General features: G+C 53.2%; 2 protein-coding genes across 3 annotated transcripts; one reads left to right on the forward strand and one right to left on the reverse strand.

Moving 5' to 3' along the window:
* Positions 1-5,714: 5,714 nt before the first annotated feature.
* ZNF784 (zinc finger protein 784) lies at positions 5,715-8,970 on the forward strand. Of its 2 annotated transcripts, XM_074369050.1 has the most exons (3): positions 5,715-5,854; positions 7,069-7,874; positions 8,461-8,970. In XM_074369050.1, exons 1-3 carry the CDS (start codon positions 5,777-5,779, stop codon positions 8,630-8,632), a joined length of 1,056 nt encoding a protein of 351 aa, XP_074225151.1. In that variant the 5' UTR covers positions 5,715-5,776; the 3' UTR covers positions 8,633-8,970. The 2 variants fall into 2 exon arrangements, with proteins under 2 accessions (XP_074225151.1, XP_074225152.1); XM_074369051.1 differs by having other exon boundaries at positions 7,069-8,603.
* Positions 8,971-10,545: 1,575 nt separating this feature from the next.
* On the reverse strand, positions 10,546-20,644 carry ZNF865 (zinc finger protein 865). The gene is made up of 2 exons (XM_074369049.1): positions 20,413-20,644; positions 10,546-14,249 (listed from the first exon to the last, which is right to left on the reverse strand). The coding sequence occupies exon 2, from the start codon at positions 14,221-14,223 to the stop codon at positions 11,023-11,025; it is 3,201 nt and encodes a 1,066-aa protein (XP_074225150.1). The 5' UTR covers positions 14,224-14,249; positions 20,413-20,644; the 3' UTR covers positions 10,546-11,022.
* Between the last annotated feature and the right edge of the window lie 1,461 nt (positions 20,645-22,105).

The following is a 22,105-nucleotide window of genomic DNA, read 5'->3' on the forward strand; positions in this document are numbered from 1 at the left end:
ACACGCGGCACAGAGAGGAAGGATCCGCTCTGCGTTTGGGCCCTCTCTGATAACGTGGGATCCCAAAAGGATCACTCTGTAGGAGTTTCCTGTCTTTCGTTCCATTTTTATTCTGACAGCATCAGAGACAGACAAGGAAATTGGGAGATGCCCACCTCATATCATAGACCAGGGAAAATGAGGCCAAGAATGGGGAAGGAACACGCTCAAAACGAGTCAACCAGGAACCAAATGGCACTCCAGCCAGGGTCCCCTGATTCCCAGTTCCCGGAACTTCAGTGTTTTTCTGTTTTAAAATAGGTGAAGGTAGATAGTAACAGAAGAGCTCCTAAAAGAGGCGTGCAGGGCCTTCACAGTCAGGTTCCAGTCCGATTCCCAGCCCTATCTACAAGGATTCTCCTTCACACGAAGCAAAACAGATCTAATTCTTTCCTTTAAAAGTAGTTAAGCAAAACTGCAGAGGTGGATTTACCACGAAACTAATGACGCTTAAGAGCCTCCGCGCTTGCACAAGCCCTTCCCAGAGTGTCCACAATTCAAAGAGTGCTTCAGATAGTCACTGCTCAAAAACAACAACTCGCAATGCCTTGTAACTTTAAATTCATAGGTGAAAGAAACTTGATCCGAATTTTCCCAAACTTGACAACAATACTGAAAAAATTGTAAACCTGAAATGAAACTTTAAGTTAATAGTAAAAAAGTTTTGATCACGTGATAGGAGAGATTAGGTAATCTTTCTATTCTCTCTATAGAAAATGATATTACAAAGTTGTTATCATATAAAAAGCCAATCAAAGAAAATAGAGTTCAAGTATTATAGGGCGGAGTCAGGTAGTCAACCAATTAAAATACTGTACCATACATGCTTTTAAATTTGGGGGTCGTGCATGGTAATTGTCATCTTCTAATTCTGTAATTGGTTGGAATTTATTTTCTATGCTAAATAAACGTTCCCTTGTATACCTTTTTTTTTTTGTATTTTAAATTTTGTATTCTTTTTATGAGTTGTACAAACTTCGCAACCCCACATAAGAAGTTGCACAATATCACTAATTATTAGAGAAATGTGAATCAAAACTACAATAAGATATCACTACACATCTGTCAGAATGTCTATCACCAAAAAAAATCTACATATAACAAATGGTGAGGATGGTAATCATGGTGGAGAAAAGAGAATCCTCCTACATTGTTGGTGGGAATATAAATTGGTGCAGCCACTATGGAAAACAGGATGGAGGTTCCTCAAAAAACTAAAAATAGAACTACCATATAGTCCAGCAGTTGCACTCCTGGATATATACCCAGAAAAAACAAAACACTAATTCAAAAAGATACATGCACCCCATTGCTTATGGCAGCACTATTTACAATAGTCAAGATAGGAGGCAACCCAAGTGTCCATCAATAGACAAAAAGATAACAAAGATGTACATACTACATACATACATTAGAATACTACTCAGCCATTAAAGAAATGAAATTCTGCCATTTTCAGAAACATGGATGGACATAGAGAATATGATGCTTAGTGAAATAAGTCAGAGAAAGACAAACACTGTATGATATCACTTATATGTGGAATCTAAAAAATAAAATGAACGTATGTAGCAAAACAGAAACAGACTCAGTGATACAGAAAACACACTCATGGTGATCAGTGCGGAGAGGGCAGGGAGGAGGGACTTCTTTCACTTAACATGTATTTTCAAGGTTCATCTGTATTGAAGAATGTATCAATACTCCATTCATTTTTATGGCCAAATAATATTCCGTTGTATGGAACTATACTACATTTTCTATATCCCTTCATCAATCGATGACATTTTGGTCTGTTTCCACTATTTGGCTATTATGAACAATACTGCTAAAAGCATCGGTTTACAAGGTTTTGTGTGGACATCTATCTCTTGGACACATATCTAGGGGTGGAATTGCTGGGTCATATGGGAATGCTGTCTTCTGATTCCAAGTGCAGGACCCTTACTGCCATTTTCTCGTGGTTCCATCTAGCCAGAATTCTAGCCTCAGATCATGTGATGGACAGTCAGTGGAGTGCCAGCCCCTGAGGGAAACAGACAAGAAGGGAAAAGGCCAGGAGTTCACATCTGTTGAGCACCAGTTAGTTCCAGGAATTATGCTAGACCCACAGTGCTCTCAAGCTGGGCGTGCTCACTACAGCCTCACCAATTAGCGCCATGGTGCCTGGTGTGCTGACGATAGCTGGACACTGAGAAAGGACAGCCAGACACTCAGAAGCTGCAGAGCAGGTGGACAGATGGCTCTGGATCTGGGTTCATCTGATTTGACAGCTTAGTGTCATTCCATTGAACTGTGCCCTCCTCTTCAAATATTTAATATTTCAATATTAATATTCTCAAAAATCTCAATCTTCTATCTCCATTAATTCATTGATTCACTTATTCATTTGTTCAGTCATTCACCAACCATTCAGTGAGTGAGGCATCTACATGCCTCCTCTCTGTGGGTGTAGAGATGGAATTGATGCTTCTCTCAAAAAAGGGGGAGACAAGGGAAGGGTGTAGCTCATTGGTAGAGTACGTACCTAGCGTGCCCGAGGTCCTGGGTTCAATCCCCAGTACTTCCATTAAAGAAATAAATAAATAAACCTGATTACCTACCACTCCCAAGAATGAATAAATAAATAAATAAATAATAAAAATTAAAATAATTAATTTTAGAAGGGGGGACAGAGGATAAGCTCTGTGTGCTGGACTCCATGCTGTGAGGGTTTTGTCTCATTTAATAAAAGGAGTCTCAGTAGAACACCATTTCATACAAATCAGACTGGCAAAATTTAAAGTCTGACAAATATTCTGAAGGCTGTCTAGTGACAGGAGAGCCCATCCATTGGTGGTGGGAGTGTAAATCAGTAGCAATTACAGCTAATGCACAGTGCTACTTCGTGTCATAAAACACTTCACAGATAATGACTCACTAACCCTCACAGCACCTAACATGAAGCTGAGTTAAGTAAGTACAATTTTTTTAACTAATTAACTTATTTACTTATTTTAACTTGAGGGGAGGTAATTAGGCTAACTTACTTGTTTGTTTTCAGGGGAGGCACTGGGGATTGAACCCAGGACCTTGTGTACGCTAAGCATGAGCTCTACCTCTTGAGCTATGCCCTCCCTCCCACAGATAAGTACTAGTATAATTTTTGTTTTGTAAATGAGGAAACAGACAGAGAAGGCTAACTTTCTATTAGACACAGCAAGCACAGAGTGTGCCTGAGGCCACTTTTAAGGGGACAATGAAAAAAATTTTTAATTTTGAAATCAGAAAAAAGAGATCTTATGTACAGCATAGGGAACTGTATTCAATACCTTATAATAGCCTATAATGAAAAAGAATATGAAAAGCAATGTGTGTGTGTGTATATATATATATATATGTATATATATATACATATATATATATATACATGTAACTGAATCACTTTGCTGTACACCAGAAATTAACACATTGTAAACCAACTATATTTCAATAAAAAAGAAGAAAATAATGTAATCCAGCTGGCTCTGTTTGTCTTTATACCAACACAGTCATAAAGTACAATTTTAAAGATACTTTTTGGGGGGTTTTTGTTTCTTTTTAAATAATTTCATGGTTTTTAAATTAATTTGGGGGGGGTGGTAATTCGGTTTTTATTTATTTTTTTAATGGAGGTACCAGGGATTGAATCCAGCACACTGTGCATACCAGGCATATGTCCACCACTGAGCTATACTCTCCCTGCTAAATATACCTTTTGGAACGAAAGGACCGACAAAGGCACAAACTGGCCACGGCCCATGAAAGCACTGGAGACGGCGAGCGGTAAAGAACTTACCCAAGAGTTACAGCCAGTAGATGGCGGTACTAGTAAGAAGAGCAGTTGGGCGATATTTACCAAACTGAAGAAGAAGGTTGGGGGTGCTTATGTCCTTTGATCCAGCAACTCAACTCTCAGTTGTATAACTTAGAGAAAACTCCCATGCAGCTTTGAGGAGATGTAAAGAAGATTGTTCGTGGTAGTATCGTTTGAAATAATTTAAAAAAAAAATTAGTTACAGTGAGGTATCACCTCACATCAGTCAGAATGGCTGTCATCAGAGAGTCTACAAATAATAAATGCTGGAGAGGGTATGTACACCTGAAACTAACACAGTATTTAAACAACTATACGTCAATAAAATGGAAAAATACTTGGAACCAACCCAATGGCCATCAACAGGAGAATAAATAAATGTAATGTGGCATCATCATAATTGGGATATCACACCAGCATTGACAATGAGTGACAAGACTACAGGTATCAATGTTTACAAATAGAAATATGAATGCCAAGGGGGTTAGAGAAGGCTACACTGAAATGATATAACTTATTGTAAACATGTTAACAAAAGCAGAACAGTATCACATCACTTCATACGCGTAAAAAATAAGAAAGATATGTGTGGGGATGATAAACAGAAAATGCGAAATCTAACAACGTCAGGGGAGAGAGAGGGGCGAATGGATAGGGAAACACAGAGGGCTTAGGTTGCATAGGTAAGGTTGTATAGACTGTTAGTGAGCAGAGGGAGCTGTTTATATGATTCTGAATACTTTTTGTACACAGAAATGGTGTATAATAAGATTAATGAAAGACACTCTATGCTTATCAGTCAAGATAGAATAGGTTCTGCTGCAGTAACAAACAACCCCAAAGTTCAGTGGCTTAACACAGGAAACATTTAGTTTAAATGCTATATATGCAAGGAAGATCAGCACCAAGTTCTGTTCATTGTAGATACTCTGGAACTCAGGCTGATAGAAGCTTCACTTCACCCAACAGATTCCCTAGCGTGAACAGCAGGAATGGAAAGTGGTAAACAGTTTGCTGGCTCTTACAACGTGCTGAAGTTGACACACGTCGCTTCCACTTATATTTCACTGGCAAAGAAACTCCCATGGTCTAACTGCAGAGGAAAGACATGTTATCATGTTCCCATAAGGAGGAGAAACAAAGAACTTAGGACTGATCATCATGTTTAGTTATCGGCTATCCTTCCAAGAAAACAATTTAAGGTTGTTCCAAAGGTCTTACATATCTTTTTCTTATTGGGTTTTACAACGTCTACACTTTTATACATGAGAAAATGCAGGCACAATCCAGAGGAGTGTAGTGACCTCTCTAAGGCCACACAGCCAGGCCATGGAAGGAAAAAGCCGCCGGCTAAGACCTCAGCCCTGTCCTTGGTGCTGCCGAAAACCCCTGTCTTCTGGGCTCTTTTCTCCAAAGGAGCGTTTCCCAAATGTCACACAGCCTGCGGATTTTTGCTAGTAAATCCCAGTACCACCAGTGTTGCTGTTTGCTGAATATCTTTCTGCAAACGGACTTAAAAATCCTTACGTTTATGAACTTTACCTCGCTACGTTATCACCAGCCATGCAGAGGACGTGCCCACAAAAACGTGCAGCATGAAAACAGAACAAAGGTTATTAAATTCTGATGAGGTCAACTGACTGCCAGAGCCTACTCATATAGGTTAGAAAGAAATTCGAATTAGTTCGCAGCCAGCCAGCGCCCCACGCGGGCTGTCTCCTGCGGGGATTGACAGGTCAGTGGGAAAAAATTCGTCGCTTTCTCCCGGAGGAGGGGGAGACCCGGCTCCCTGAAAGCCCCGCCCCTCCCTCCAGTGCGCCTGCGCGGCGACTCTGACGCCAGCCCGGGCCCCACCCCCTCCAGAAGCGACCACAGGCCTCGGGGGCGGGGCCTGGGCACAAGATGGCTGCCGCACGCCCGGAGCCACAGAGTCCCAGCTCAGCGGCCCCGGAGCCGCGATCCCCGGAGCCTCCGGACCTGGTGCGGGCGAGGAAGGGGCCTAGGCAGGGGGATCGAGGCGGCAGGAGGTCGCGGGGCGGGGGCGGAGCCAGGGCGGGGCTTAGGACTGGGCGGGGGAGGTATTTAGGGCTCCGGTCCTGGGGGCGGGGCTTCTCGGGGGTAGGTGAGGGGCGGGGCTCAGGGAGGAGCCTATGAGGTCGGAGGGGCGGTGCTTGTGTGGGTGGAGCCTGAGGAGGGGGTTGGGTGGAACATCTGAATCTGAGAGGGGTCCAGGGAAAGGCCTCCCAGGGATTGAGTTTGTCTAATAAGGGGGCGGAGCCTTCAGAGGGCAGGGCCTTAGAAATTCTAGGGCTAGTGAACCTGACTGGAAGGTTGGAAGGGTGACCCTGAAAGACAGGGGTGTGGCGTTATGGTTGGGGCACCCACGTTGGGGTGGAGGGATGAATTCTGCAAGGGTCTAAGTGATGCATCTCCATGCCCAAGAGAGGATTTGAAAGAGGGGAGAAATGACTGCTCCAGGTGACTCTGGAACCCCAGTCGGGATAGGAGAGTATCTGAGGACACTCATTCATTCAGCAGACATTTACTGAGCTGGATAGATGGGGATGTGAACAAGACAGATAAACTGTATTCTCTTGGAGCTTGCAGTCGAGTAGGGGAGAGAGACAATAAACGAGACTTACTGTGTTATGGTCCGTAGAGAAAGAGCTGATAGAGTGGGGGGTAGGGGAGCTAAATTTAGACGAGAGAAGTCAGCTGTGTGCAGGCTTATATTTACACTGGGGTCAGAGAGATAAGCAGGAGCCGGATCGTGATGGATATTACATGACAGTTTTGGATTTTAAGTGCGGTTGGATTCATGGGAGAGTTTCGGGTGGGAAAATGATTTCCATCTGGTTTCCATTTTCAAAATGCCATTCAGGCTGCTGTGGGGAGGTGGGGTACCTCCTCCTATGCAGGCATAGGAACAGAGGCATTTAGAGCTTTAGGAGACTCCTGCAGTTGTCACAGTAAGAAATGATTGGCTTTTAACTGCAGTGGAGGAGACAAATGGCTGGATCTGTGATCTTTTTTGGATAGGAGGGAAATTCTGGATGGGCATATGCCAGAATCCTGGAGGATGGAGAACGGAATCTAGAAACTGAGGGGCCTGGTACCCAACAAAGGAGATGGGTGTTGGGGAGGCCTTGAGGTGGAGTCCACAGGCTCCTCTGTTTCCTTTCCCCCTCACCCAGGTCCTGGTCCCTGATGATGGCCGCCCGGCCACCCCCCCGAGTGACCTCATTGAGATCCAGGTGGTGAAGGTGACAGACACCACGCTGGTACCTGAGCCCCCGGAGCCAGGTTCTCTTCACTGTGCCTTGTGCCCAGCTGCCTTCCGGCTGGTCTCCGAGCTGCTGTTCCACGAACATGGCCACCTGGCTGGGGTTGAGGGTGGTGGGCAGGGTGGGGACCCAAGCCGGTGTCACGTGTGCGGCCACAGCTGTCCAGGACCCGCCAGCCTCCGTGCCCACTACAGCCTGCACACGGGAGAGCGGCCCTACCGCTGTCCACTCTGCCCCCGAGCCTTCAAGGCCCTGGCGCCTCTGCTGCGGCACCAGCACCGCCATGGGGTGGAGGCGGGGACCTCTCAAAGGCCTCCGGAGGCGGCAGCGGCTCGAGAACAGCTGCCCGGGGTGCCCCAGGAGAGGTCGGAGGTGGTGATGGCGGCGGCAGCGGCAGGCGCGGCGGTGGGGAAGCCTTTCGCTTGCAGGTTCTGCGCCAAGCCGTTCCGCCGCTCCTCAGACATGCGAGACCACGAGCGGGTGCACACAGGCGAGCGGCCCTACCACTGCGGCGTGTGCGGCAAGGGCTTCACCCAGTCCTCGGTGCTGAGCGGACACGCCCGCATCCACACTGGCGAGCGCCCCTTCCGCTGCACCCTCTGTGATCGCACTTTCAACAACTCCTCCAACTTCCGCAAGCACCAGCGCACCCACTTCCACGGGCCGGGGCCGGGGCTGGGAGACTCTGGAAACCAGCTGGCATCGGGGGCTGAGAGGTCAGGAAGTGGGTGTGGGGCAGGAAACACTCTGGAAGAGGGGCGTGGGGAGAGAGCCAAAGTGAAGGCAGAGGTTGACCAGTAGTCTGGGAGAGCAGGCACAAAGGAGCATTATCAGGCGAAGTAGGAGGCAGGTGGCAGGGTGGGGGTGGGAAAAGGAGGCTGGGGACGAAGAGGAGCAATTGGGGCAGAGATGACATAAGAGCTAACACAGATGGCAGTGAGCAGCCAGGTGGGAGAGCAGAGGGAGAACCAGGTTCAGGACCCTCACAAACCCACACAGCACCTCCATGAGATTCAGAGAAAGGTACTAATGCATCTAAATGGGAGGGGCACAGGCTGGATTTCATTGCTCCGTTTGCCTCCCCTCTGGGTTGTCCCCGTGCAAGACACAGCTTGTCACAGCAGAGTCTGGGCACTGTGGGGTGGGGGTGGGGGCCCGAGTTGAGCAGAAGGGGCAGAACGGGAATGCACCACAGTGAGCCTGGGCCAGCCCTTCATCTGCAGAACCTGGACTACCTTGGGGCCTAATCTTTTGCCTACCTCACTGGATTGCACTGAACATGAGATGCCTACCCATCCTCAGGCAGAAGACGTCCACCAGCTCCTCCATGCAGACTGGGATCCCATCACCTCAAAGCCAGAGGGTCCCCAAGTCACAGTCTAGAGCGCTCAACAGTCTCAAGGATGTAAGCCCGACCATAAGGATATTGACTCCAGGAGCGGCTACCCTCGTTCCCATGGTGGTCCCTCCTTAAGCCACCCAGACTCCTCTTCCAAGGAAACTGAAAACCCGGACTGCAAACAGCCATCTAAAGCCCCCTCCTAAAGCTTTGGCTCAGAGACCATGGTCCCCCAGGTCTACAAAGTAGCCTCAAGTTTCTCTGATTTCCTCTACTCCCAATTTGAAGCAGACAGCTTACTGCCGGGTCCCAGGCTGTCCCCAAAAAGGCTTCGTGGATGGCAGCATGGTGGCCTGGCCAGCATTTGGTGGGTGTGGAATAGCTGAGTTACAGTGGTAGGGGGCAAGAGGAGATGGGATCTGGAGGTGGGAAACCTCCAGTTCTATTCCTATTAAAGGACTTTCTGAAGGGTTTCCTCTATGTTGGTCTCGTGTTTCAGGGGTGGGAATAGAAGGAACACGCTGTGGTCTTGCCCGCAGCTGTGAGCTGCCGCGTACCTCTCTCCAAACCTCTGTTTCCTCATCAGGGTCAGGGAAGTTTAGCAAAATGAAGGGACTCCTGTGATCAGGATGCTTCTTGAGGAGGGACAGCCCTGGATTTGCACCCCTACCTGCTCACCCAACACCCCCATAAGATATCCCATAGACAACTCATAAGGTGAACAGACAGAATTCACTGTTTTCACCAAAGAAAAGTACTTCCTGTCACTGGCATCACCACCCAAGCTAGAAACTGGCAGTTTCCTCAAGCTGCCTACCTCACCCTAATTCCTTGTCGATTTCCTGCTGTTGAAACAAGTATCTCTGGAGTCTGAATGCTTCTTTTCATCATCACTACTTTTTTGGAGAGTGGGGAAGGGTAATTAGGTTAACAGTATTTACCGTTAATGGCAGTGCTGGGGATTCAGCTCAGGACCTCGTACATGCTAGGCACACGGTCTACCACTGAGCTATACTCTCCCCCTCATCATCACTACTCTCATGGACCAAGCCAACCGTCATCTCACCCATGCAGGCCCTGCCCTCCTTATTCTCCATCCTGTGGCCACATGCATCCTTCAGAAACACCGATCCCAACCTTAACCTTGTCACCAACTCACAGCTCCTTGTGGCTGTGCGAAGAGATTCCAAAAGTGTCTAGAGGAACCATGTGGCAACATAAATAAGTAAAGAAGGTGGCCGGATTTGAGGGAGAAACACCAGCACCTACAAGGTGAAATACGGCCACCGACACTTGGGCTGAGTGTTGGGATTTGGAGGGAATTGGTGTCAGATTGGAGAACGTATACCACATCCAAACAGCAACAGGACCTCAGCCCCGGAGGATGCAAACCATATCGCTACATCTTCCACATTTTTCAGAAGTTGCATTAGTTACTGTTACGTAATTTTTTTAAAAAAATTTTCCAAGGTTGCCAACTAAGTCAACTTTTTTTTTTTTTTTTTTAATGCACGGGTGGAACAAAACGTGTCAGTGGTTTTTACCCAGCAGCTGCCAGGTACCAGCCTCTGACCTACTAGATCATCCAAGCTCTGCTATTTGGAATTTGTGGCCCTTCAGTCTCCCAACCTCAACCTCGCCAGTCACATTCATCTATTTGAAATTCTATGGAATATCTGGCTTTAGTTATGACACACGAAACCCTCCACTTGGAATTCTCTGCCCACTTTACCTGGCTAACTCCTGTGGCTTTATGTCATCCTTCAGGCATCATCCTCCAGGAAGCTTGGTCAGCCCTCCCAGTCTGATAAGGTGACTCCTTCGTGCTCTCAGCCCTCGGTGATACTTCCACGTCCTCCGGTGCTCCATGTCCAGCTTGGATATGGTAAACCCTCAGTACCTACCAGCTGAATGAGGAAAAGCAGAAAGAGTGAGGGGGAGGCAGTAGGTGCTGGGGAATCGAAATTCCAGGAGACAAAAGTTTCCAACCTTCTGTTTGTCAGCACCAAATCCCCTTCCCCTGGGATGCAAGAAAGGACTCCAGCAGCCCTGTTGATAAGATTTATTATTCTCCGCTCTATACAAGCCGCGTCTGCCACACCACCCCCCGCCCCCCCCCAATCCAAGAGCACCCAGTCCCCCCTTGTGCCCTCCCAAACCGTTCATACTCTGCTGTCCAGCCTGATTCCAAAGGAAGGGGGAGAGGCAGTTCAGACCCATCTCCACTGAGCTCATTGGGTAACAGAACGCTGCTGGGGCAGGGGGCTGAGGGTTACAAAATGGGGTTGGACGGAGGATCAAGTTCAGTGTCTGATAGGACGAGAGGAGGGCCAGGGGGGTCTGGGATAGGAGTGATTCAGTCTTGAGTTTGCATGGCATGGGCCTTGATGGAGGCTAGTCTGTCTGAAGTTCTGGAGGATGGACGGGGCAACAGAGGAGGGGGAAGAGTCTGATCAGTGTCCAAAAGGGGCAAGTCTGGAAAAGGACATCTGATTGGAGTGGAGGATGGGAAGCACCCCCCCTGGTCAGGCATCCTTCTCGGCCAAGGTGCCGGCCCCTGCTCCAGGCGCCCCCAGGCCCTCAGCCTTGTGGACCAGGCGGTGTTTCTTGAGGCCGTAGGTGTTGGTGAAGCCCTCGCCGCAGGAGGAGCAGCGGAAAGGCCGGCCGCCCTGGTGGGCTGCCAGGTGCTTACGGAAGTAGCCGGGATCCTTGAAGGCCTTGAGGCAGGCGGGGCAGCGGAGCTCAGGCCGCGGCGGCTCGTGGGCGCGCTGGTGGCGCAGCACTGAGCTCAGGTAGAAGAAGCCCTTGCCGCAGTGCTCGCAGCGATAGGCGCGCTCGCCCAGGTGCAGCCGCTGATGCTCCAGCAAGTTGGAGCGGTAGCGGAAGGTCTTGCCGCAGGCGCCGCAGCGCTGGGGCCGGGCCACCGCGTGCAGCCGCCGATGCTCCGCCAGGCTGGACGACTGCGCGAAGCGCTTGGCGCACACGCCGCACTTGAAGGCCCGCTCACCCGTGTGGACCACGCGGTGCTGCCGCAGGTACCACGAGCGCAGAAAGCCTCGGCCACACACGCCACACCTGTAGGGCCGCTGCTCCGTGTGGCAGCGCTGGTGGCGCATCAGCAGGGCCGCCTCCCAGAAGCGCTTGCCACACACCGGGCAGCGGAAGCCCCGCTTCTGCCGGTGGCTGCGGCGATGCAGGAGCAAATCATAGGCCCCCGCAAAGCTCTGGCCGCAGAGGCCGCAGCCCAGGGTCCTCCGCACTAGGTGCACGTACTTGTGAGTCACCAGGCCCAGGAAGTGCTTGAAGCTCTGGCCGCAGGTGGCACAGCTGAAGCGCTCAGGGCCCGAACTGGCACCCCCACCGGCCCCGGCCACTGCCGCCCCGCTCGCATCATCGCCCCCGGACACCCCTGCCAGCGCCGCCACGGCCGCCCCCACCTCTCCAGCCAGCCCATTGTCCAGCACGCTGGCCGCATCGGTGCTGCTGGAGCCATCCGAGGGCTGCGGGCCGCCAGACGCGGGCGGCAGCAGGCGCTCGGGAGCAGCCTGGTGGACCAGCTTATGCCACATGAGGTTCTCGATGAAGCCGAAGGTCTTGCCGCAGGCGTCGCAGCCGTAGGGCTTCTCTGCCATGTGCACCTCCTTGTGGCTCATGACGTGGAAGAGATCCGGGAAGTGTTCGCCACAGTCCGAGCAGGCATAGCTCAGTCCGTCGGCCGCCCCCGCCGACGTGGACGAGGCGCCTGGGCCACAGGCCCCCGCCGCGCCCTGTGTGGTGGGGAGGCCGGCAGCCCCGGCCAGGGCGCATGGCAGCTGGAGCCGGTGTACCTGGCGGTGGCGGGTGAGGCTCTGCGGGTAACCAAAGACCTTGCCGCAGAGCTCGCACTTGTAGGGCCGCTCGCGGGTGTGCACCACGTGGTGCTTGCTCAAGTGGAAGGATTCGCGGAAGCGCTTGCCGCACACTGGACACTGGTGCGGCTTCTCGCCCGTGTGGATGCGCTCATGGCGCTTCAGGGTCTCGCGGCGCCCGAAGCCGCGCCCACAGATGCCACAGCAGAACGTCTTTCCCGGGACGCTGGCGCTGGAGCCTCCAGTCCCACTGGTCCCGGCCCCGCCGAGCAGCAGCGGGTGGGCCCCCAGGAGCGGGACCGGCACGGCGCCGTACACCACGGCCGCTGCGGCCGCCGCCGCCTTCTCGCTGTCTGTGGCCGGGGGATCGGGGGGCAGGAGGTAGGGTCCCGGGGGGAAGGTAGGCGGGGGCTGCGGGACGGAGGCCACCCCGTCCTTGGGCGTCTCAGGGGCTGCGGGCGGCGCGTGGGCCGCTTTGTGCCGGAGCAGGCTCTGGGGCGCCGAGTAGGACTTGCCGCACAGATCGCAGGGGTACATGGGCCGAGGCCCCGCCGCGCCCGCCCCCGCGTGGGCCGCCTGGTGCTTGAGCAGGTAGGCTGCGTCGCGGAAGGCCTTCCCGCAGATGCCGCAGGGCAGGCGCAGCAGGTCGGCCGAGTGCGTCTTCACGTGCCGCTTGAGGCTCTCCCTGCGGTTGAAGCTCTTGCTGCACACGGAGCAGGAGAAGGGCTTCTCGCCCGTGTGGATGATCTGGTGCTGGTGGAGGTGGCTGGGCTTCTTGAAGACCTTCCAGCAGAGCGTGCAGGCAAACGGGCCGTCACCGCCCCCCGGCGCCGCCGCCGCCGCTGCCGCCGCCTGAGGGGGCACCCCCACACCCGCAGGCGGGGCGGGGGCCGCGTTCCCGTCGGTGGAGGTGGCGGCGGGCGCCGCGGGCGTGGCCGGAGGGCCAGAGGACACCGACGTGGCAGCGGCGGCGGCGGCGGCGGCGGCGGGGGCTCCGGCGATGGGCGCGGGCGTGGGCAGGCCCAGTGGCGGGAGCGGCGCGCCGGGCTGTGGTGGTCCCCCCGCGGCCGGAGGCACGTCCTTGTGGCAGCGGCGGTGGCGGATGAGGCTGGAGACGTGGTTGTAGGTGCGGCCGCAGACGCCGCACTCGTATGGCCTCTCCCCTGAGTGCACCAGCATGTGCTGGACCAGGTGCGAGGACTGCTTGAAGGACTTCTGGCACACACCGCAGGGGAAGCGCCGCTCCATCAGGTACTTCAGCCTCCGGAAGTAGCCCTTGTCGTCCTTGGTGGGGTCGCAGGCCGCCCCGACGGCGGGTCCCGGCGGGGTCTGCGAGGGGGCGGGAAGAGGCCCGGGGGTCCCCGTGGGAGTGGCCAGCCCGGGCGTCACCCCAGGCCCGGATGCCGGCCCTCCGCGTTTCAGGTTCCCAAACAGGTGCTGGTGTCCCGAGAGGTCGACGATGCCCCACTGCGGGGCCGGGAAGGCGGCGTCAAATAGGGGCGGCGGGGGCGCCCCGAAGGCAGGCGGCAGGGGCGGGTCGGGCTTCTTGGCTTGGGAGGAGGACGACGACGAGGATGAAGAGGACGAGGACGAGGAGGAGGAAGGGGCCTCCGCCTTGGGCTTGAAGGTGGACTGGGGCGGGTAGTCGTACTGCGGCGGGGGCGGCTGCGGCGGGGGCTGTGGCGGGGGCCCCGGGGCGCAGGGCAGCGCCGCCACCGCCTTGGCGTGCTCCCCGTAGAGCTCCATGGGCTCGAAGCGCTGGTGGTTGAGGAACTCCAGGAAGTCGAAGGGGTAGCTCTGGAAGTGAACCCCGTCCTCGCCCCCTATGCCGCTGCTCCCGCCACCCCCGGCGCCGCCGCCCGCTGGGTTGGCCTCCATCTTGGGCGGGTGAGAGACCGGGGACCCTGCGGAGAAGAGGACGCGGCTGAGGAAGCAGGGCAGCACCGGGTCTCCCTCATCGTCCAGTCTTGTCCCTCTGTCCCTCCACCCCACAGAGCAGTCTTCCTCCTGGCTCGCTGGCCCCACTGACCTCTCCCACTCAGCCAATCGCTTCCTTCCTGGGTCCTCTTTGCTCCTCGTCTCCCCTGGCCTCTCCAATTCCTTTCATTTCATCCCCTTTTTACCAGGGTCCTCACACATCTCTGACCGGCCTGCAGACCCTCTACCTCCAACACTGCCTGCCGGCCTTCGACCTTCTCTGCTCAGATTCTAATTCTCCGCACCCCTGGTCTCTGGTCTCAGTCCCCTTTGCAAACCCTCTCAGGCCTCAATTCTATGCACCCGGGTCCTAGGCCCTCTGCTCTGTGCCCCCACCTCCCCCACCACACACACACACACACACACCCCAGCCCTCATTCTCAATCCCCTCAGGTTTCGCCTTCGTCAAATGACAATAATAGTTCCTCTCAGAGTGGTTAAGAGGGTGGCCTCTGGAGCCTGAATGCTAGCTTTGAATCTAAGACCCGCCGCTCTCTACCTGTGTGGCCACGGACAACTTCCTGAATCTCTCTGTGCCTCATCTACCAACGGAGGTGACAAAGCACATCCCCACAGCACAGGGCTATGTACGCAAGGCCCTTCAGGTGGACGCTTCCTTAAGTGGAGGAGTCACACTGTTCTCACTCTCACCACCAGGAGTGCAACTAGAAAGTCAGGACAAAGCAAGAGAGCTGGAGAGAAGTCAGTGCAGGGAGGGGCGCGTTCTTTCACTACAGGGTCGGAAGGAGACGCTGCTTGCCTGGCACAAACGAGTTGCGGCAGGGGGGTTGGCACTGAAAGCAGGCAGCCTGACAGCAGGAGACACGTGGCCCTGGGCCTGGGCAGACCTGGGTTCAAGTCCCAGTTCCTTCCTGGTCCACACTCTCTCCATGGCTAAAAGCAGGCAGTAACCCCAAGGAGGAAGGGGAATTTAAGGGGCTGAAGCAGGACGAAAGGCAACATACTGGTTGGCACAGTTCGCTCAGTCCCAGGAGCGATGTGTACCTTCAGTGACATCACACACCTGGGCAGAGACTGACGGCAGGTGCTTAGGGAGCATGGGTTGCTGTCCTTGCCCCTGTGGGGGTTTCCTGCCCCCTCTTCTCTGGGCACCTCCTTGACAGGACTTTTCATTCCAGACTGCAGCTGTCCATGTCTGTCCACACCCACCCCCCGCAAACCTCAGCTACTACAATTGATCTCCGAGCCTCAGACCCACCCAGAGGCCTCAGGAAATGACTCCACTGAGTGGGTGGAGAGCCCTTGGGAGAAGGGCCCACAAAGCCTGGCTTGCTTCTTGGCCATCATCCCTCTCTGTTGGGGGCCTGGCTCTGTGCCCAGCATACTCCAGGGGTCAGTGGGGTTTACCAAGGCCACGGCCCAGGGGACCCCATCCATCTGGCTGACTTTCTCCCCTGACAGGTGAAAGGTGAGTGTCTCCTTCGCCGCCACACCCCGGAGGTCAGTATTTTTAGCCTCCAGCTCTGGGTGTCCCTGGATGAGAGTCAACATCCTATGCCCTTCACGCTCCCTTAGTTAATCTCATCTCCGGAAGGAGTAGAGGCGTGGCTGGGTGCTCGTGGAAGCCTGTGGGCAGAACCTAAGTCTGGGAGACAGCTGGAGTGGGCTGGGTGGACTGGGAGAAAGCTCTCGGTGCAGGGGTGCAGGGAGAAGGGGAGGGGAGGTGTCCCAGGAAGGAAGCCCAGCCCTGGCTCGCTTCCACTAGAGCACGTGTTTACAGCTAATGTAGACTGGGCACTTCCCACGGGCCAGCATTCTTCTAAGCACATCACACATACTAACTCACTGAACCCTCACCGCTACTCTGTGAGACTATAACACAGGGACTATCATCCCCATTTGACACACCGGAGGCACAGAGAGGACAAGTGACTCAGCCAAGGTCACAGAGCAAGTCCGTGGCTGGAACGCCCGCCTCCTCCCATCGGGTTGTTCCCTGAGGAGGAAGGGGAGGGTGGAACTGTGGGGGTAGGAGCCTTATTTGGGGTGCTTTCTGGGCAATGAGGGGCATTTATACAAGGGGCTGGGTGGAGGGGGAAGTGGTTACGATCCTGAACAGATGGAGCAGTGAGGTGGGGAGACTGTTCCCTCTTGCCTGGAATATTCTTCCCCAGACCTCAAGGCTCCCACCCCTGCCTTCTTCAAGTGTCTGCTCAGGTGTCATCTCCAAGAGAGGGGACACCCTTCACTCTATCACTCACTAACCCTTCATCCTGCTTTTTTCCATCACAGTCATTGCCACCAATTTACTGTGTATATTTCCTTTGCTGTGTGTTTACTGTCTGGCCTCCTCACCTAAGAGAGTGAGGACTTGGCCTGTCTTGCTCACCACTGGGCCCTCAACACCTCACACAGTGCCTGGCACAGTGTGGGTACTCGATATTTACTGAAATGTAGGAATTAAATAGCACCTTCCTAAATCAGCAGTGGATCCACAATGAAATCACAGGGGAAATTAGATCAACAACAATGGAAAAGCAACATACCAAAACTTAGGAGATGCAGCTAAAGCTGTACTCAGAGGTAAATTTATAGCTGTAATGCCTACTGATAAATGTTGAATGAGTGAAGGGATGAGACTTGGCTGACCAGAATTCCCTGAGGGAGGGAGGGAGGAGGACATTTAGCAGAGGGAGCTAAAAGTGGTGAGGTAGCCCCAGAACGAATTCTGGTGGCAGTGATGTTATGCAGAGGGCGCTGAGAGTGGGTGGGCAGATGCTGAAGGGCTGCTGCTCAGAGGGGAGCAGGGGGCATTACTGGGGGACAAAACTGATCAGGCTCACGATCATTTCCACTGGGAAACAAGAGGCATTTCCTCTCTCAGGGGACCCAAGCCATAACTTGCTGTCTTTCTAAGGGGAGATGTGTCATGGATTTCACACAGAGAGTGGCATGGTGGGCGGGACCCCCCCCCCCAAAAGAGTCAGGAGTCCCACAGCAACCACAGTCACAGTCAACCAACTCATGTTTATTGTTTGACCAGTTTCTTATGTACCATCGCTCTGATACTTCATAATAGTCCTGGACCGTTTACTGGACCCATTTTGTAAGTAGGGAAACTGAGGAGAGGGGGACAGGGTCATTTCGCCAAGGTCACGCAGCCATTGAAGCAGAAAGCAGGTCTCCCTGATGCCAGGACTGTGGGCCACTCTGCTGCAACAAAGCTGCCTTGTGATGAAATTCTAGCCTATTCATAACAATAATAGTAACATATAGTAACATGTAACACTGAATGACTACTTTCCACATGCCAAGTACACTTCTAAATCCTTTACATGTGTCGATTCAATGAATCTTCCCAACAACTCTAGAAGATGGTTAAGATTATTAATTCTATTTTACAAAGGAAGAAACTGAGGGCCGGAGAGGTCAATTAATCTCCTAAAGTCACATTAGTAACCAGTGGCAGGGCCAAAAGTTGAAGGCAAGCAGTGGGGTTACAGAGTACGTGCTGTTACCCTCACCACATGCCGGCTTTCAATATCTCTCCCCAAAATAAAGGAAAGCCCTCACTCCACCTTATACTGGAAATAAACTTTGCCCTACCCACTTCCCAGCAACCCGACCCCAGGACTAGTCACTGGCATTTACTGAATGCTAACAAGCACCAGATCAGGTGCCTTATGTTGCTGTCTCAATCAAACTTCACGACAGACTCGTAAGATAAGCATCACTATTATTCTCATTTAGTATACAGGAGGACTAAGGCCACACCATGTCACCGTCACTCCTCTGCTCAAAACCTGCAGTGACCCCATCTGGCTCAAAGTAGGTCAAAGATGACCTCCACAGCCCCAGCAGCTTCCTGGCTGCTCCACCAATGTGCCAGTTCTGTTCCTGCCCCAGGGCCTTTGCACTGGGTGCTGCTTCTGCCTGAAATGCTCTGACTCCCATGTACACAGCAGCTCTCTCACTCCCTCACCTCCTTCATGTCTTTGCTCAAATGCTGTCTTCTCAGTGAGGTGCCCCAAGACCACTGTCACCTGTCACCCAGACCCACATTCCTGCTCACCCCAGCCTCCTTCATTTCTCTCCTTTCTAAGTAGCATCATCTAATAAACCATACAGCCTGTGTGTCTGTCTTGTTGATGCTGGCCTCCCCCTTGAGGAGGTGGGCTTCAAGCAGGCATGGATTTTTATCTGTTTTGTTCACTGTTCTATCCCCAAGACCGAGAACAGTGCCCATCTCGACAAATATTTGTTAAATAAGTGAATGAATGAATCTAGGGAAAGGGGGAGTGGTTTGCTCAGAGATATGAATGCTAGTGGAACCCTGGGCTCATCCTCTTGACCATTTCACACTTGGGGGAGGGGAGCTGTTAAGGCAGCCCCCTGCTGAGTCACAGTTGTCCAGGAGGGGGCTTTACACACAGGTGTAACTTTCTGGCACAGGGCTTTCTGGGGGGACAAGATACCATCAGAATCTCTTGAAAGAGGCCCTCCTGCCACCCCCTCTGACAGCAGGGACCCTGCAAGTCTATGCCCTTATCCTGCTGTATTTTCTTCACACGCATGTATGTATTTTGCTTTTTAATCTTCTGCGCCATGAACTAGCATATGCACTCCCTGAGGACAGTGGCTTTTGTCTCCTGTTCTCTGCTGCATCCCTACCGTGCAGTAGATGCTCATCAAACAAACAGTTGTTGAACAAAAGAATGAATGAAGAATATTCATGAAGAACATTCTTGGCTTGGTGGAGCTGACAAAGGCTAGATGATTGATTCCAATGCCCTATGAGGGCAAACCTCCTGTCCTTATTCTTCCCTTCAATTCCTCTGCTCCAGCCTCACTGGCATCCCCCTCACAATGATCATGGCCACCTCAGGGCCTTTGTACTTGCTCTTCCCTCTGCCTAGAACAGTTCACCCACTACTTTACATGACTAAGTTACCTCTGCTAATTCAGGTTTCACCTTTGAAGTAGCTCCTAAGGCTGTCAGAAAACCCAGAGAACACCATTGATCTTGTTTATCTGTTTGCTTTTGATCTGTCTCCTCAACTAGACTATAAAGACCCACAAAACAAAGACTGTGTGTATCTCTCTCTCCTTCACGGCTGCATGCCCTGGACCTAGAACAATGAATATTCGCTCAGTGAAGAGCGAATGCATGCGAATGAATGACTGCCTAGAGGGAAAAAGAGGTCTTGCCCTAGTGAAGCTGGGAGTCTTCTTCACTTTGTCCAGGAGGAGGGAGTGAGAGCTGGATGAGAAGAGGCAGGACAGGATGAGAGCTGTTAGTACTGGGGGAGAGGGGCATTCTAAGAAGAAAAGCCTCATGCAGGGCACTGTTCTGTGGGAGGACAGCAGACAGGAGCTGACCCAGAGGAGGGTGGGTTGGGAGGTGGGACAGAAGTGTTTCATGGGAGCCTGGGGCTAAACTGGCAGCTATTTCTACCTGAAGAGGGAGAGAATGCGGGTGTGAGAGCACAACTCTAGACGGAGCTGTTTTTGGCAGGGGAGGAGGTCGCTGAGTTCAAAGGAGTATTCTAAAGGAGAATTATTAGGGCAGGGGAAATGGAGAAGGAAAAAAGGCATTCTTGGCCGCTGACCAGAATGCTAAGTATTTTTACACCAACAGAAAGGGTATGGGGGGGGGGCGATGGCTAGGAGCTTTGGGGGCTTTTGTCCGTGGACAGAGAAAATGGGGGAGAGACCTGCTGTAAAGCACTAATGTAACATTCGTTGGAGGCAACCTGTAGGGGATACTAAATGCAGGTTCATGGGTAGTTGCCCTGCATGGGGACGGGCAATGCATTTTGGGGGCTGTCCTGGAAGAAGCAATGACGGGGGGCTCTGGAGAAGAGACCTTACGAGAAAGCATTAGTAGGGGGCCCTGGCAGCAGTTTAGGGAATCGCCAAGAATGAGGGCGCCCTGGCAGCTGTCCTGCATGGGGGCATTAGTGGGAGATACCTGGAGTAGTCTTACGGGGGAGCAGTGACTGGGGGCCCCTGGAGAGGGCCCACCGGGAGAAGCACTGATGGAGACGTTCTGGGGACCAGGGTCGGCCAGGGCGGGGCCCCCCGCCCACGTTGCCCCCGGGCCCCCGGGCCACGCGCCCCGTCACTCACCGGCGCCGGGGTCTCCGCCGGGAGGAGGCCGAGGAGGCGGAGGAGGCGCCGCCGCTCCGGGGAGACCCGAGGGCCCGACCGGAAGTGCCGCCCCCTCCCCCTCCCCGGCAGCCCCGCGCCGCCCGCCTGCCCGCCCGCCCGGAAGCGGAAATCGCGCCCGTCTCCGAGGCGCCGGCGTGGAGGAGCGGAAAGAGGAGGCGGCGGCGGCGACCGGGAAGGGGAAGTGCGCCTGCGCACTGGCTAGGGAACACGGGCGGGGAGAGCCTCGGCCGCTTCCGGTGGATGAGTAGAGCAAAGTGCGCCTGCGCTCTGTGCGCCCGCCTCATCTCAGGGCACCGCCCACACGCTCCGGACATCCGGATAAGCCACGCCCCTTATGTAAATTTAACGTTTAAACCCCCTCTTCTATCCCGAATCACGCCTATTTCAGAGCTTAATTACCATAGTCCCCGCCCTTCGTCTCAGAATCCCAGCCCCATGGTTTTCCCTGTTCCTCCCCGCCTCCAATCCCCTACCGTCTAGAACTCCACCCTCTCATAAGCCCCGCCTCTCAGAGGTTCTTAAGCTGAACCACGCCCCTGCGTTTAAGCCTCGCCCCTTCCTCCCATAGCATTGAAGCTCCGCCTCTCACAACTTTCACTCGAAATTAATTCTGCCTCGCACTTTCAAAGCATTCCCTGAAGTCAGTGGGTCTCAAGTATGACTTGGAGACTAGTAGCAGTGGCATCACCAGCGAATTTGTTATAAATGTTAAGCTCTCAAACCCTCTGCCCCAAATTCACTGATCAGGGGACCTAAGGGTAGGGCCTAGGGACCTGCGTTTTAAAATACCCTTTAACTGATTCTGATGCAGGATGAAGTTTCAAAGCACAGCTTTACCACACTTTACACGGCCTCCTTTGTGTAGTCTCCCTAAGCCTCGCCCCCACCTCTGTCCCATCTCAAGCTGCTAAGCCCAATTCTGCTCAGCCCTTATTACTAAGCTCTACCTCTCTCGGGGACTTTCCTTTGTTACTCCTCTCTTAAGTCCCTCTTTCTCTCCCCTTGGTCTGTATAGCAGTCATACTCACAGCTCAACATCCTAACAGTTTAAGTCCCATCTGTCCTAAAACTTGCTTAGCCGCAGTTTCCCCTTGAAGTCCCTCCCCTCAGATAAACCCTATCCATTCCCTCTAAATGCTCTCTCAATTTCTGCCTGCCAGTTTCTACACCAGTCTAAGATTCACACCAGTTCTCAGCCCCTTCTCCTAAGCCCTGCCCACAGTTCTCACCTAACTTCCCAACACGGCTCTCCCCTCAGTCCCAGCCCTGGCTGCGGAGTCCTTAGCCCCGCCTCCCGCCCCCGTCTGCCTGAGCCCTACCAAAGTTGCAGTCCTGCATGCAACCCTCAACTCAGCTGTTTCCCTGCAATCAGCGCCAGGACAAAGAGATGGGTCAAAGTGGTGGCTGCAGAACTTCTGGGAATCTGGCTGGAATTGGGGAGGAGGACCTAGACTCACGTTTGCACAGAAAGGTCAATGTTTTACTTAAGAGTGGATATTTAGGGGGAGTGCTTTGAGGTCCACTGGAGATGGGAGAGGGATCAAAAGCTCCCTCAAGCCAGTCTTTAGTGCCAGGGTAATGAGGTACATGGCATGGGTCACGTAACATAGGTCGTCCCATCGGGGTGGTTTCCCGGCGGAAGGATCTTCGA

Source organism: Camelus bactrianus, chromosome 9 (assembly GCF_048773025.1).
Source record: "Camelus bactrianus isolate YW-2024 breed Bactrian camel chromosome 9, ASM4877302v1, whole genome shotgun sequence".
In the NCBI taxonomy this organism is placed as follows: domain Eukaryota; kingdom Metazoa; phylum Chordata; class Mammalia; order Artiodactyla; family Camelidae; genus Camelus; species Camelus bactrianus.

Excerpts from the sequence above, each read along its gene's own strand:
- ZNF784 (XM_074369050.1), top strand. The coding sequence starts at position 5,777 with ATGGCTGCCGCACGCCCGGAGCCACAGAGTCCCAGCTCAGCGGCCCCG. Across the intron at positions 5,855-7,068 it reads CCCCGGAGCCTCCGGACCTG|GTCCTGGTCCCTGATGATGG; the intron begins GTGCGGGCGAGG and ends CCCCTCACCCAG. Across the intron at positions 7,875-8,460 it reads CTGGCATCGGGGGCTGAGAG|GCAGAAGACGTCCACCAGCT; the intron begins GTCAGGAAGTGG and ends ACCCATCCTCAG.
- ZNF865 (XM_074369049.1), bottom strand. The coding sequence starts at position 14,223 with ATGGAGGCCAACCCAGCGGGCGGCGGCGCCGGGGGTGGCGGGAGCAGC.